The 15,079-nt window shown below is 35.9% G+C and overlaps 3 protein-coding genes across 6 annotated transcripts; all 3 read left to right on the top strand.

The window, feature by feature from the left end:
* Window positions 1-5,278: 5,278 nt before the first annotated feature.
* Window positions 5,279-8,257, top strand: LOC142555768 (uncharacterized). The gene is made up of 3 exons (XM_075666849.1): window positions 5,279-5,826; window positions 6,050-6,145; window positions 6,421-8,257. Exons 1-3 carry the CDS (start codon window positions 5,422-5,424, stop codon window positions 7,927-7,929), a joined length of 2,010 nt encoding a protein of 669 aa, XP_075522964.1. The 5' UTR covers window positions 5,279-5,421; the 3' UTR covers window positions 7,930-8,257.
* Window positions 8,258-9,511: 1,254 nt separating this feature from the next.
* On the top strand, window positions 9,512-10,994 carry LOC142555770 (autophagy-related protein 8C-like). The gene is made up of 5 exons (XM_075666856.1): window positions 9,512-9,663; window positions 9,856-9,911; window positions 10,112-10,164; window positions 10,493-10,611; window positions 10,702-10,994. The coding sequence occupies exons 1-5, from the start codon at window positions 9,627-9,629 to the stop codon at window positions 10,794-10,796; spliced, it is 360 nt and encodes a 119-aa protein (XP_075522971.1). The 5' UTR covers window positions 9,512-9,626; the 3' UTR covers window positions 10,797-10,994.
* A 305-nt stretch (window positions 10,995-11,299) lies between these two features.
* LOC142555769 (putative tetraacyldisaccharide 4'-kinase, mitochondrial) lies at window positions 11,300-14,810 on the top strand. 4 transcript variants are annotated; one of them, XM_075666852.1, is made up of 8 exons: window positions 11,321-12,108; window positions 12,377-12,479; window positions 12,767-13,000; window positions 13,245-13,394; window positions 13,542-13,751; window positions 13,856-13,915; window positions 14,153-14,233; window positions 14,315-14,810. In XM_075666852.1, exons 1-8 carry the CDS (start codon window positions 11,936-11,938, stop codon window positions 14,474-14,476), a joined length of 1,173 nt encoding a protein of 390 aa, XP_075522967.1. In that variant the 5' UTR covers window positions 11,321-11,935; the 3' UTR covers window positions 14,477-14,810. The 4 variants fall into 4 exon arrangements, with proteins under 4 accessions (XP_075522968.1, XP_075522967.1, XP_075522966.1 ...); XM_075666851.1 differs by having other exon boundaries at window positions 11,663-12,108; window positions 12,356-12,479; XM_075666854.1 differs by lacking the exon at window positions 11,321-12,108 and adding an exon at window positions 12,139-12,263 and having other exon boundaries at window positions 12,356-12,479.
* The last annotated feature ends 269 nt before the right edge of the window (window positions 14,811-15,079 follow it).

The following is a 15,079-nucleotide window of genomic DNA, read 5'->3' on the forward strand; positions in this document are numbered from 1 at the left end:
TTGAAAATTTATTTCTATTATCCTATTTTCCTCCGAAATGGATGAAAGTAACCGATGATTTTTTAGAAATTTCGTGAATTCCCAAAAAATGCCGGAGGAAAATACTTCTTCCCAAAATTCACAAATTCCACCAAATTATCCATATTTTCATATCCACCAAATTATCCACATAATTCATACCCATCAAATTATCCATATGGTCCATATCCATCAAATTATCCATATAATTCATATCCACCAAATTATTCATCTAATCCACGTGCAAACGGTATGCCGTTTACTTTTCAATTATTCGATTAATTTTAAATAAATGACATTCGTAATATAAGATAAAATTATTTTACTCAATAAATATATTTAAAATTAATAATATTATTTATTTTAAATAATAATCATTTAAATTGTGTAAACAAATTGAAATTATATTTATTTAATGTAAAATAAAAATAATGATAAATGAGTGGACAGCGGGACTCATAAATAATGAGCATTAATGTTAAAATGAATGTGAGAGAATGAAGGTGTTAATGTAATGTATATGTGGTAATGTGGACCCCATACTTTTTAATGAGGTGGTGAGTGTTATAACACCCATCAATGCGGGTGCTCTAAGAACTTTTGTATGGATTTATACATAAACTAACAAATAATTACTTTCATTGTATTTTTAAAATTAACAAATTAAATACGCATTCGTACAATGTTTATTATAACTTTACAATTTTTTCAATATTTCTTTATATAGGTGGTTAGTTCATTGTACTTATTGAATAAGAATTAATCATGTCTGTCAATTAAACGATAAGTATAATTTAATCAACTGTATTAGAAAATTTTATTTAAAAAATCATATAAACGAGTAAAAAAAGGAGAATTGTTATTCAGCTTCACTTGTTGTTGTTTGTACTCCATTTTATTAATAAATTTTACATGAAAAATGGAGTGTATGCAACACAGAGTGTAATGTAAATAAAATTTCAAAAAATAAAAAAATAAAAATTCAAGAATGGAAGGTATGCAACACAAAGTTTATATAACGAGAAGTCTTTTGTGAGATGATATCACATATATTTATTTTTGATATCGGTTAACTATATATATTTATAATAAAAATAATATTTTTAATATAAAAAATTATATATTTTCATCGGACTAACAAAATAAAATATTTATCTACTTATTGGGCAAGTGATGGACCTACTCGCATGGTATCGATTACGTTTGAAAGTCGTCACGTGTAATAGTAAAAAGTTCAACAAATCAAGTAAATAAAAATAAATAAATATTTTGACAGGAAAGGTGGTAAATTCATCTATAATTTTTTTTTTTTGTTATGCGTTCAATAAATATAGATGTAGAACATAAATGTTTGCTACTCTTTATCTCATATGAACCGTCCAAGCCATCGTTTGAGATTAAAGATATGATAATAATATTGAATAAACAATTTATTATGATTAAAAAATAATTAATATAAGATTTGATTTGATTTAATTGATAAATAATAGTTTGTGTGATTTGATTTGATTGATAAATAACTATTTTGTATTTTTAATAATTAAAAAATATTAATAATATTATTTAATAAGGGTAATATGTAATTTAAATTTAATGATTCGATTGATGTAAGATAAATAATTAATGATTTTATTGATGTGGGGCCCTTAACTCCTAATCGTTATTACAATGCAATCTGATTAGAGTTAATTAATTACAGCGGAAAGCGAGTTTAAAATTTCTTTACAATGAGCCCAAATCATTTTATTTGAATACTAAAAATAGTATTTCATCTCACGTCATAAACACGCCCACACGTAATCAAATAGAATAAAATTAATGATTCGTTAATAAAGTATGAAATGACCATATTTAAAGTATGTGGCTTTTTCTATTTCACTTCGTTGGAAATAGTCTACCCATTTCATTAACGATGTAAATTATTTTATTAGGTAGACCGATATTTCGTATTGGTATATTTCCTGTTCAACCACAAATCCACAGACAATAAGGTATGTTGCGACCGAGTAACATACGACAGGTATCTATATTATATGATATATGTTGGATTGATTGGAATGAGAATATGTGTCTATATGTCTTATTTGTTGATTGATGTGGCATACATGACATTGAGATTGAGATATCGATGTATAAAATAAATATTTTTTAACAAACATCATTTTATGCATACATCGATACATGACATGCACGTTGAGCTATGATCCTTGGATACCCTGATATGATTTGATTGGATTCCGGGGTTTGTGAACACAATCGCTATGCCGGTATTATATGACCCGTAAAGCATAGACAATTGTGGCCCCATATGATTGGATATGAGATTTGGGATTTGATGGCGCTTTGCCGACGCTATCATACGAGTATCCCATATTGGCCGGTGTGTCAGCTCGAGCATTGATTTGATAGCGATTCGATTGATTCTGTCATGTGCTCAGTGGATGAGCATTTGACCTGATACCTCCACGACATACATGCATTGCATACCATATATCATTGTTTAGATATCTGTGGTATATATGATTGGTTGTTCCATACGAGCTTTGCTCACACCCAAGGGGGGCTGTTGTTGTCTTTGTGTGTGGACAATGGCAGGTACTCCAGGATATCAGGAATACTGTGTGGGGTCCCTTAGCTCCTAATCGTTATTACAATGCACTTTGATTAGGGTTAATTAATTATAGCGGAAAACGAGTTTAAAATTTCTTTACAATGAGCCCAAAGCGTGTCAAATGTAATTATAATACTAAAAATAGTATATAATATAGTCTCGTCTCAACACGTCACAATATAAACCAAGCCCACACATAATTCAGATCAAATACATACAAACAAACTCATATCCTCGGGACATACCCCGGTATATAGATACATATACATATATACTGGAAAAGACCACGAAACCTCAAATCAACCATGACTCCCTCCAGAAGTACCCTCTCCGGCCTCCTGATATCCTGGAGTACCTGCCATTGTCCACACACAAACACAACAACAGCCCCCCCTTGGGGGTGAGCAAAGCTCCGTATGGAACGACCATCATATATACAACAGATATCTACACGATGATATATGATATGCAATGCATGTATGTCGTGGAGGTATCAGGTCAAATGCCCATCCACTGAGCACATGTCAGAATCAAACGAATCGCTATCAAATCAATGCTCGAGCTGGCACACCGGCCTCAATCAGGGATACTCGTATGATAGCGTCGACAAAGCGCCATCAAATCCCAAATCTCAATCAATCATCGGGGCCACAATGACTATGCTTTAAGGGTCATGTAATACCAAACATAGCATCGTGTTCACAAACCCCAGAATCAAATCAAATCATATCGAGGTATCCAAGGATCATAGCTCAACGTGCATGTCATGTATCGATGTATGCATCAAACGATGTGTGTTAACAAAATATTTATTTTATACATCGATATTCCAATCACAATGTCATGTATGCCACATCAAATCATCACATAAGGCATATAGACACATATTCCCAATCAAGTCAATCAAACATATATCATATGATACAGATACCTGTCGTATGTTACTCGATCGCAACATACGTCAATTCTTCGTTTCCAGTTGATGTAGCCTGAAGATATTGATATTACACTTTATCTACATCAATAACATACTCATTCAAATCAATAACATACTCCAAAATCATTAATATGAGTTTCAAATATCATTTGAAACTTCAAAAATTCATATCAAATCAAATTCATATCATAATTCAATTCTGACTTCGAATATAAGTTTCTTGTCGGTTATTCTACTACGTATAGGAAATTCAACTTCAAATACATGCTATTCCAGCACTTTGATATTTCGAGCGGCTGGAACTAGAAGAAATTTACCTCAAAAGGAAGCTCTCAACGCGATGATTCCAAATCTATAATTTGTTTCGCGTTTGGACAGCGTTTCGAAGTCGATTCAGACGAAAGAAATTCGATTCCCTTTCTTTTCTCTCAAAGTTATCGTATAAGAAATGAAGAAAGAAAGAGAAGAAAAGTTATTCTTATCTTCATCTCCCTCGCGCTCAGGCGGTAGAATTCTCGCGCCCTGAGCGCGAGACATTCTGCCCCCGGATTTTCCTTGTGCCGCGCTCGGGCGGATCAAAAGTTACCGCTACGGGCGCGGAACTTTCTGCCCGAACACACACCTCATAGCTCCTGGCGCTCGGGCGGTCATTTTCTACCGCCCGGGCGCCACATGTTCTGTACAAATATTAACTTTTGTACTATATTGGCGTCCGGCTTCTCCACTCGAGCTCTTACAACGTCAATTCATATGTAATATTCATTTCTCAATTTCATTGTCATAATATACATCAAATGTATAATCACATATCAACTTCCTGAATTATCGATAATCATATAGGATTTACGATAATACGATACACGGTCCTTACAATTGATGTGAGATAAATAATTAGTAGATGAATAAATAACACGAAAATTGTCGGCAATTACAATATATATTTAAGTATTGTGACTAAAGCAAAAAGAAAGAACTTGTGTGATGTGTTAACACATAATTTTTTATCAGATCGTCTGTCTTACAGAGAAATTTTGTGAGATGAATATCTTATTCGAACTGATGCATGAAAAATATTTATTTTCACTACAAATATATATCAGATCGACCCACAAATAGTCTTACAAAAAACTTACCTTTTTATTGCACTTATTGTGCTAACATATGTGTGCTCATATAGCACATAAATTTTTATTTTTGTAATATATTATATATCTTTACTATTTCATTAAATTTGAGACACTTAGAATAACTAACTTTTGATATCATGGTCTGTTTTAATAATTATATATATTAATAAAATATTAAAATTTTAATGTAAGTTATATGTAATTCAACGAATATAGTTATTGTTTCTTGGGATTTAGGGTATAGGTTCAATTCTCTCTGAGGTCATTTTTTTATTCTTTTATTTTTCGTTTTATTTTTTAATTTATATATCAAAATTACAGTGTAGTCTATCGCTATTTCTTATAATTATATTTTAATCCTCATTTAAATTAAATCAAATGAATTATAAAAAATATTATACAAGCACGCAACGCGTGCGTCGGTGAACTAGTAATATATAATACTCGGTCATGTAGAGAAGATAAAAATCTCGATTTAATTCTTAGAATTACCAGAATACCCTTTTTGGCCTCTATATTTTTCATTCGTAGAATATTATAAATAAATCAAAAACTTTAATTATTATTAAGAATAAAATATACAGAATCCATAGTAAATTCCATTTACAGAAAAATTTTATTTTATCTGCCAGGCCTCCGACTCTGCCCCACCGGCTGGGAAGGGATCCCCAATGACACACTTATAGGTGAAATCAGCCTGTAATGGCGGACGAAAAGCTACAAAAACAATGAAGATAACCTTAGAAAGAGCCAAAATCCAAGAAGAACACTTTCCTAGAGTTTCTCTGGACTCCCCACATCCATCAGATCTCTCGCACAAGTCCACTTCCATTCGCAAGTGGCCTAGCCGGAGAATCAAGAACTCCAGCGTCGGTGTGTTGTTGAAAAGGGGAGTTGGGACCCAGTCTGCTAAACGGGGCAGCCACCCAGAAACCCCTATGCAAAGATGGAAGCTTGATGCAATTAATGACGAGAATGATTCGGTGGTGGAGGAGAAATCGTCTCTAGATGCTGGCTTGAGAGGTTTCCGGAAAAGTAGGACCGCCGTGTCGGCAAGGAAGCTGGCCGCCGGAATTTGGAGGCTGCGTTTGCCGGAGTATCCGAGTCATGGTGGCCACAGTTTAGGAGTTCAGGTATTCGGTTTCAGGAGTCTCTTTACTCAAATCCATTCATCATTCTTGATTTAAACGTCTCAAATTCGACTTTTTCGCCTTTTATTTTCGCATTGGAATTTGGTTTGAAGTTAATTTTCTTGAACTGTCCCTGTAATTACACTGTACATGTTCAAATTACTATTTTCATGAGTTTGTATGATGAAAATTGTTGCTTTTTGATAGCCTCGATTCTTACCTGCAGCCAAGAGATGGCCGTGTTCATCATGTGGACGCCGTGCATCGTCCTCACGAAAAGGATTTGGTACACAGTCAGCATTCTTGTTCCGCTCTTAGAAAGGTCCTTTTTTATCCCATCTTATCAGATACTTGCTTTCGTTTATTCTAATTGACTAATTTGTCTTTTCATAGTCTTGTTTTTTTCAATTATAGCTTCAATAAAGATAGCTATGGAAGTGTTTTTAGGACGATAGAATCCATTAATCGAGTTTGATTCTTATCTACATAAGTTGCAATGAAAGATTCATTGTCTACTGCTTTAATGCTTCGAGAGAACTTGTCTTCGATTTGACATCTATAGTGTTTTATGCAATTTAGAAACTATGGTTCTTGCAGTTTGGCATGTTTTCTCAATTTCCCGACTCTTCGACCGAGGGAGTGACAAAGTGGGATCCTGTTGGTTCGAAAAGGTCTACTGAATTGAGGCGGGGATCTGGCCAACCAAAGCGCATTAACCAACGGGAAACTTCTGGTTTGGTGACATCTGCCCTTGAGAGAGAACTTGAGCATGCTAGAGCCAGAATCAGTGAGCTCGAAACTGAGCGTCGATCTTCTAAAAAGAAACTTGAGCAGTTCTTGCTGAAACTCAGCGAGGAAAGGGCTTCTTGGCGGAGTAGAGAACATGAAAAAATCCGTGCAATTTTACACAATATGAAGGATGAATTAATCAAAGAAAAGAAAACCAGGCAGCGACTTGATATGGTCAATTCCAAGTTGGTAAATCAGTTATCTGAAGCTAAGTTATATGCAAAGCGCTATATGCAACAAAGTGAAAAGGAGAGGAAGGCCAGGGAACTGATAGAGGAGGTCTGTGATGAGCTTGCTAAAGAAATCGGAGACGACAGGGATGAAGTTGAAGCAGCAAAGAGAGAATCGATGAAAGTTCAGGAGGATGTGGAAGAAGAGAGAAGGATGTTGCAGATGGCTGAGGTTTGGCGTGAGGAACGAGTGCAAATGAAGCTTGTCGATGCAAAGGTTATGCTTGAAGAGAAGTATGTGCAGATGAACAATCTAGTAGCCGATCTTCAGACCCTTTTGAATTTGAGAAGTACAATTTCCGATATAGGTGAAATGAAAAAAGCAGAATTGCTCTGTGAGGCTGCTGGCTCTGTCAACATACAAGATGTCAGGGAATTAAGGTACGAGCCCCCAAGTTCTGATGAAATCTTCTGTCTCTTTGAAGATAATTTTGGAGAATCCAACAAGATGGAGGCTGAGCGATGTCTTGGATACGGTCCTTGCCATGACTCCCAGATTCACACAATGAGTCCTGGGGTGGGAATTCTTGTTGAAGATGGTGCTCTTGCACTTTCCAACGTGTTTAAGAGTCAAAGTGGTGAACTCGAAGAAGATACTAGTGAGTGGGAAACAGCGAGCCATGTTGAGGATCAGGGCTCAAGTTATTCCCCCGATGGAAGCGATCCTTCTGTCAGCACGCATTTTCAAGCCAGAAATATTTCAAGAAGCAGAGAGGAGACACCTGTTAAGGACGTTGGAGAAGTTCTGGTGCCAACAAGAAATTCGAAAAAGGCCTTGTCTATTTCTAGGCTATGGAGATCACAACCGAGCAACAACAGTGATAGTTATAAACTCTTGTCAGCTGATGGAATAAAGGGGAGACTTTCGAATGGAGCTACTACATCCCCAGATCATGTTAGTCCACCGGATTTGGCTGAACAATTGAGCTCGCCTGTCGCAGGAAATCCACAGGTGACTCGAGGGAGGAAAGGATGCATTGAATGGCCACTTGGTGTGCAGAAGAGTAGTTTAAAGGCCAGACTTTTGGAAGCAAGGATGGATAATCAAAATACCCAATTGCGCCAGGTTTTAAAGCAGAAAATCTAGAAGCAACTATAGGATTGGTTTCTTCTCAAACCCCATTGAAACTGCCTCGAGTGAGTTGTGTGCACATGCGATGCGAACCAGTCTTGGCATGTGCAATTTCCCCACCCCTTAATCTAAGAAATGGTGAAGACTGAAGATCTGTCCATCATTGGGGCAGCCAAGAAAAGTATACTCAATATCGGTGAATGGTGATGTATGATTGTTGAACGCCTTGACTATTGAAGGTGGATGTATTTCCATTTGTTTATCATGGAGGAGCACTTTTGTGTTATTGCCTTAAACGCAGAATACCTTTCTATTTTTTATTACCAACTGGCAACTTCTTGTATTATTTTTTTCTCATAAAGGCAAAAAACATGGAAAAAGGACCCTCGTGGGTGGTGAATAGAGCCCATTATTCTCTAAAGTGTGTGTATATATATATATATATATAATTTGAGAATAAGTTCACACTTCCATATCGTAATTAGAACATCCCTTCATTTGAATTTGCTGGGTCCTCACGTTAGAGCTCTCCGTAAATTGTGTTTCGAGGAAGCCTAATGCCCATCCATTATTAACAGGATCACATGTCTTGAGTGTAACAATAATGGTATAGTAATCAGTGTAAGTGATTAAATATTTTGATGCATCAATCTGCCTTTTCTTTATCCAAAGCATGCGTGGACATATCGCTCGAACCAAGTATTTGAACATGTTCAGACAAAAATATCCTGCGGACCTAGTTTCAAAATATAACCCCAAGCACAGTTCACCGTGCTAAAAAGTTGAAACATTACACGTGAGTTCAAGCGTACAAGATACCGGTGTCGCAAAAATAAATTCCAAAATTTGGGGCCACGGATTCTTGGAGTGATCATGAAAACTGGTGGACAATTTTAAGACCTTTAAGTTAAGATTCTGCTATCATACCCTATCAGACGTCTTTTCTGCATATCGGACAACTCCCTTGCCGAGTAAGCCATTCATCTACGCAGTGTGGGTGGAAGAAATGCCTACAGCTTGGCGGAACTCTTTGCATATTCTCCATCCTTCAGATCCTATAATGAGAAGCAAGAAAATGAAATTCTCGAACACTAAATAACACAATGTATTGACTAAGTTGGACTTCATAACTCCAGCTGTTAATTTTTTCACATCATCCATCAATATTTATTTTCTCCCAAATCTCAAAAAAATCACATATCAAAATCTCTCAAATAAATGAAATTTGTGGATGGATTTTGAAGATCGGAACTTATAATAAGCTGAAAAACTCAACTTTTTTCCTAACGACAAATGTGTGAATTGGAATTCAAAGTCGCAAAGAAATGAGTTGATTTTGCGAGTTCGAATGTGATAAGTTGAAATTTTTCAGATTGTGGGAGGATCTCTTTTCTTTTGCAACGGATGCTCTTCTCTTTTGGTGGAGAGTACGTTAACACCATTGTATTTTTGCAAAAACTCTAATCATATATATTAATTTTGATTTTAAAAAAAAATAATTTATGAAAAACCCCAATATGTATATAAAATTGGGGTGATGGTGTAATTGACTGATAATATGAGGGTCAAACTGACAACTGGAGTTTCACTCGTTTCGTTCATTCATCATCATAAATAAATACCCGAATTCAGGCGGAGAACCTATCCCTAATTTTGCTTCCTTCTCGCTCTTCGACTCGCAGTCGGCCGATTCGCCACTTCCACTGGACGCCATGGCTAAAAGCTCCTTCAAATTGGAACATCCTCTCGGTGATATAATGATACTATTTCTGTTCCGATCTTTGGAAACTTCTATTTTTGTCGCCTTGTGTTGTGTTTTTTCGTATTCATATAGCTAGGTTTTACTGCTTATGGTATTCGATTTCGACCAAGATGGTCTTTGTCGTCGACTTAGCGCGTGTTGTGATACTGATTACGGTTTTTACGTGTAATATGTTGCAGAGAGGCGACAGGCTGAGGCTTCTCGTATCAGGGAGAAGTACCCCGACAGAATTCCGGTATGAATTAGTCGATTTTCGGTGGAATTTGGGGTTTCCCCGATTAGGCGACCGTAGGAAATATAAATTCGAGATTAATATATTGTTTGTCACATGATTTAATTTTCGCACAATAATTCATGAACTCACTGTTACAACTTTTGGGTCCAGCCCTTGATGTCTGCTTGTCATTATATTATTTATGTTGGTATTTGGTGTAGGTTATTGTGGAAAAGGCTGAAAGAAGTGATATTCCGGACATTGACAAGAAAAAGTCAGTTTCTTTCATCTGTTTTCATCTCTTGGTTGTCTAGTTTGGCTTATATCACTATTAGAAATTTGATCTACTTTAGGAGATTTTTCTTTTGTGTTTTTTTTTTGCTACAGATGCTTGGCATGCATTGAGTCATGTTTTGAATACGTTGTGAATGTTTCTTTAATAATTATGAACATGCCATAATCCTTTTATATCTTCATGTCTTGTTGGAGGAAGAAGGAAAACACTGTGTTACCAGTCTCTCTCTTTATCTGGAGATGGATCCGGAGGATTGTTTTGATTACGAGTACACAACTTTTAACAATCTTTATTGCAAAAAACACAGATATCTGGTTCCTGGTGATCTGACAGTGGGGCAGTTTGTCTATGTTATCCGTAAAAGAATTAAGCTCAGTGCTGAGAAAGCCATATTTGTGTTTGTCAAGAACATTCTTCCTCCCACTGGTAAGGATAAACTGTCACGAACGGCAATTATAAATAATTGTTTGCCTTTTCTTGTTTTAAATATGTATTTTTTGTTATGGGATGTTGCAGCTTCCATGATGTCTGCAATTTATGAGGAAAACAAAGATGAGGATGGTTTCTTGTACATGACTTACAGTGGCGAGAATACCTTCGGATCGAGCTGAAATTTGGAAATCCACCCGAGTTATGTGTGTATAGTCTAAATAAGATTAACTTGTAAATTCTCTTTCATTATCTATCTGGTGCCATTTGTCTCGTCCGACGACTTCTAGTTATTATGATTTCTGCCACGCCGAATTTGAACTTGAATATCAGTTTCTTATTATGGTGACTTTTTAAATAAACCTTTTCAGTGCAAATCATATTCTCTTATTGAAGTAAATGGCAAGTGTAAGTTTATCGTGTTTGTGAGCACTTCAGGTCGTGTATATCTGGCAGTGTGCACGGGTATGAGCTGAACTGAATCTTATTATGTCTTTTGTGTTAGATTTTTTTTTTTGAAGAGAATTATATTTTTGAAATCATTTTTATATTTTGAGATTTAATTAATTGGTATGCAACTATATTTGGTTATCTAACACGTATGTTTTAAAAAAAAGTAGGTAGAGGTTTAAAATTATAGAATAGCTGTATTTCGAGCAACTTGTAGAGCCCAAGATAATGAATCATTTAACATTTATTGATATTGAAAGACAAGAATATCAAGTGAAGTTTAAAGATCTCGAGTTAATTGAATTTTAGTCGAGGAATCTGCATGTCAAATTCAGGGCTACAGATGATACGAGGTCAAGTAATATCCTACTCTCGTTCGAATGCTTGAATTCGCTTAAACATCCTGCGTTCCTACTTGAGTTCAACTAAAAAAAATGCTTGAATTCGAGCTCAGTCGAGTGGCTTATTTTGAGCTCGACTTTTGGAGGTACCAAGTTACCTAAAAATCATTTCGAGCTAGTTAATGTTTTGCTCAAAAAACCAATTGTGAAAATGTGTATGCAAGAGAAATGTGCAAAATATATATATTATATGGCACTCAAAATCAGTGTAAGAATGTTTCGAATAAGAACCAATTTTCTCAGCATTGGCACCTCTTTCAATTCCATTTTCAGAGCTTCTGCTTAGTGTACGGACATATGAAGCAACAGCAATACATATATACAAAAATTAGAGGAGGAAGAACAAGTATCTTTTCATAGTATTCAGTGTTTGATTAATACAGATTTTTTTTTTCAAAAAAAAAAAAAGGGAAGAAGAAAAACCCAACTATTCAAGTTCAAGGAAAAAGTTATGGGTTCAGTTGTGTTGAATGGAGAATATGCGCAAAGCGGTGAGGCAAATAGCTTATTCGCACACACTCTCTTCTCTTCCTCTCCTGCACCTCTCTCTGCTTCCGCTCCTCTCCTTTGCTTCTTCCCTATACAGCATAGCTCTATCCCTCCGCCACCACCTTTATAATCTAAAGATCCTCACCAAACACAGGTAATTTCTCCAGCTCCATTTTTAAATTTTTTTTGTGAAGGATTGTTGACTACGGTTGCGAGGAGGAAAAAATTGTTTAAGGGCTTATGGAACTAACCATCTTGGAGAATTGGGGCCCTTTGCTGTTGTAAAACCCGCGGAGCTTTTTGACGGCTGTTGAGTTTCTGTATTTTTTCTAAAAAAAAATTTGTTAGGTCATTTTTTTGTTTGGTTTGTGGATGATTCTATATATTTTTGGTTGATTAAGGTTACCGGTGCCTGTGATTAGTGTTGGGAATTTGACATGGGGTGGCAACGGGAAGACGCCAATGGTGGAGTTTCTTGCGCGTTTATTGATTGATTCTGGGGTTTCTCCTCTCATTCTTACAAGGGTATTTTTTCCCTACCCATTACTTTCTGCATGGGAAGTGTGATTTCCGTTGAGACCCAGCTTTGTAAATTATTTTTACTCAGCACTCTTAATTGCTCAGATATCGGATACATGTAAATGTGGGTAAATAGCATATTAGTTTTTCTCCTAGTTTATGGTTTCATACAATAGTGAGTTGATAGTAAATTATGCAGACTTTCATCACAACCGCATAGTTGTTGATACGAGCAACTACATCTGTGCAGTGTTTCTTGATAGAGGAGATTTAAAACAAAGCTGTTTTTACAGGGTTATGGCGGTGCTGATGAAGCTAAAATGCTTCGGAGGCATCTGCAAGGGACATGTGCAAAGATTGGCATTGGTGTAAACCGAGCTGCCACAGCGTTGAGTTTTCTTGAAAAGTATGGCTACGTGAATTTTCATGACATTCGTTGTTCGAAACGAATATTTTCTGAGGAGAAAGAGAAAAACCTTTCCAACTCAGACCAAATTGGTGCAGCTATACTTGATGATGGAATGCAGGTAGTCTTGATTCTTCTTGGTGTCTCTAAACCCAGATTTGATACCCCTGTTCAGAAGAATTCGATTAGCAGTGAAAGAAAATGTTGCCAATTCTAGTTGTTTTTTTTCCATTTATAAGAATCGGATAAGGTTCGATCAATCTCTTATCCTGCCATTTTGAATCTAGCATTTATAAAACTCAGAAGATTAAAATAATGTGGGATCCACACTTATGCCTGTAAACCTGTAAATATTTGGAAGGCAGCATCTGAGCTTATGGCGTGACCTGGAAATTGTGATGATCAATGCGATGATGCCGTGGGGAAATCATCGGTTGGTTCCACTTGGACCGTTAAGGGAACCTCTGACAGCATTGGGCCGAGCAGATATTGTCATCATTCATCATGCAGATTTGGTATTAAAGAATTTTCGTATTTGTTTTGCCTATTTATTCTTCTGTTTTCTTGATTTATGTACATCTCACAAGTTTCTTGGTACGAAGCCTGATGAATTGGCTAATACACCAGCACCAAGTATTCTAACGCGATGATCATACATACAGGTGCAGGAAAAAGACATTAAAGCCCTGGAATCATCAGTTCAGAAGGTCAAAGAATCTGTTCCTATATTCTTAACTGAAATGGCTCCATTACACTTCTTCAAACCTGGAGACGTGTCTTTTAAAATTCCACTGGAGGCTGTAAAAAACAAGATTCTGTTGTGCATATCTGGGATTGGTTTTGCCGACTCCTTCATTCAAAGGATTGATAAGGTGTGGTTCTATACTTTTTCATTAGCAAAATGTGACAGATCTTTTGGTTCTTGATCCCACATTGTTCTCCGTTGAAGGGGTATTAGTGTATTAACTATTTGCAGATGGGACCAAGATATTTGGATCGGTTAGACTTCAGTGATCACCATTTGTTTCGAATGAAGGTATATTTGATCTTCTCTGGCTTTATTTTTTATTTACCAATATCCGCGTTGCTCTGAAAGTTTTTGAGCCATTCTTGCATTTTAACTTTAACATCTGTCTGATGTAGGTAGTTAAAATCTTATACCTCTAATCTAGCCGATGCCAGTTCCTTTTGCACCCTTTTTCCATTTAATTTTCTGGGTTTTTTTGTTGCGAGTGAGTAGGATATACTGACTTCTTTTTGTACCTCAAACTAGGATATTAACATAGTAAGAACTAGGATTCAAACACTTGAGTCCAAGTTTGCTGCTAAGCCAATTGTTGTTGCGACTGAAAAGGTGAAGCCAAACACTTTATTTCAAGTAATTTTTTTTAACTCTGATACAAAAACTGAATGCGTTGTGGGTATGTCTGATCAGGATTATGACAGATCTCCACGGATTCTTCAACTCCTTGAACCATACGAAGTACTGGTTGTTTGTTGTCGCTTGCAAATATTGCCACACGACGAGATAACAGAAAATTGCTTTGAGAAGATCATGATGGAGCTTTTCAGGCGAGATGAACATGGCGATTGCTAATCGTTTATTCAAACCATGATAATTTTTTTCGCTAGTGTCTTTTTGTTGTGATATACACCAAGGTTTATTCTGATTTGGGAAAGACCTCGACGAAAGTTTAAGAAAAAGGTGGTGAAAAGGAAAAAAAAAGTATTTCCATTTGTAGATTCAAGTTGACGGTGAACTTATTGAAGACGCCTACGCACGGAAAATAGAGTTGTGCGAACCTGGGGTCAAGCTAGTTGTGGTGATTTTTTATGTTTGAATCTTGTTTTGTCATATTTTAGTTTTGAATAAAAATTATTATATTATAGAAACTGGGAACTTTGGAAATCAAAAAATGGGTATGTTTTGGGATATGAAAGTGGTTAAAAAATTAGTAATGGGATAAACTTGCGGTTTTAAAAAAATTTACACAAATATTAAATACCATAATATTAGAGTCCCAATTCCACTTCAAAAATGATATGATTTCGGCAGTGAAAACTTGTACAAGCAAGTAGGGCCGTAGGGGGCATTGCTTTTTAAAAAAAATGATAGAAGATTCTCTTCGAAGCCCAGACGTGAAAATTGTAGAAGCTCGTTAAGAACTATGTAGGCCCAAATTTTAGTAAATAAAATCAG

The sequence above is a fragment of the Primulina tabacum genome, chromosome 9 (genome assembly GCF_025594145.1).
Source record: "Primulina tabacum isolate GXHZ01 chromosome 9, ASM2559414v2, whole genome shotgun sequence".
NCBI lineage: Eukaryota > Viridiplantae > Streptophyta > Magnoliopsida > Lamiales > Gesneriaceae > Primulina > Primulina tabacum.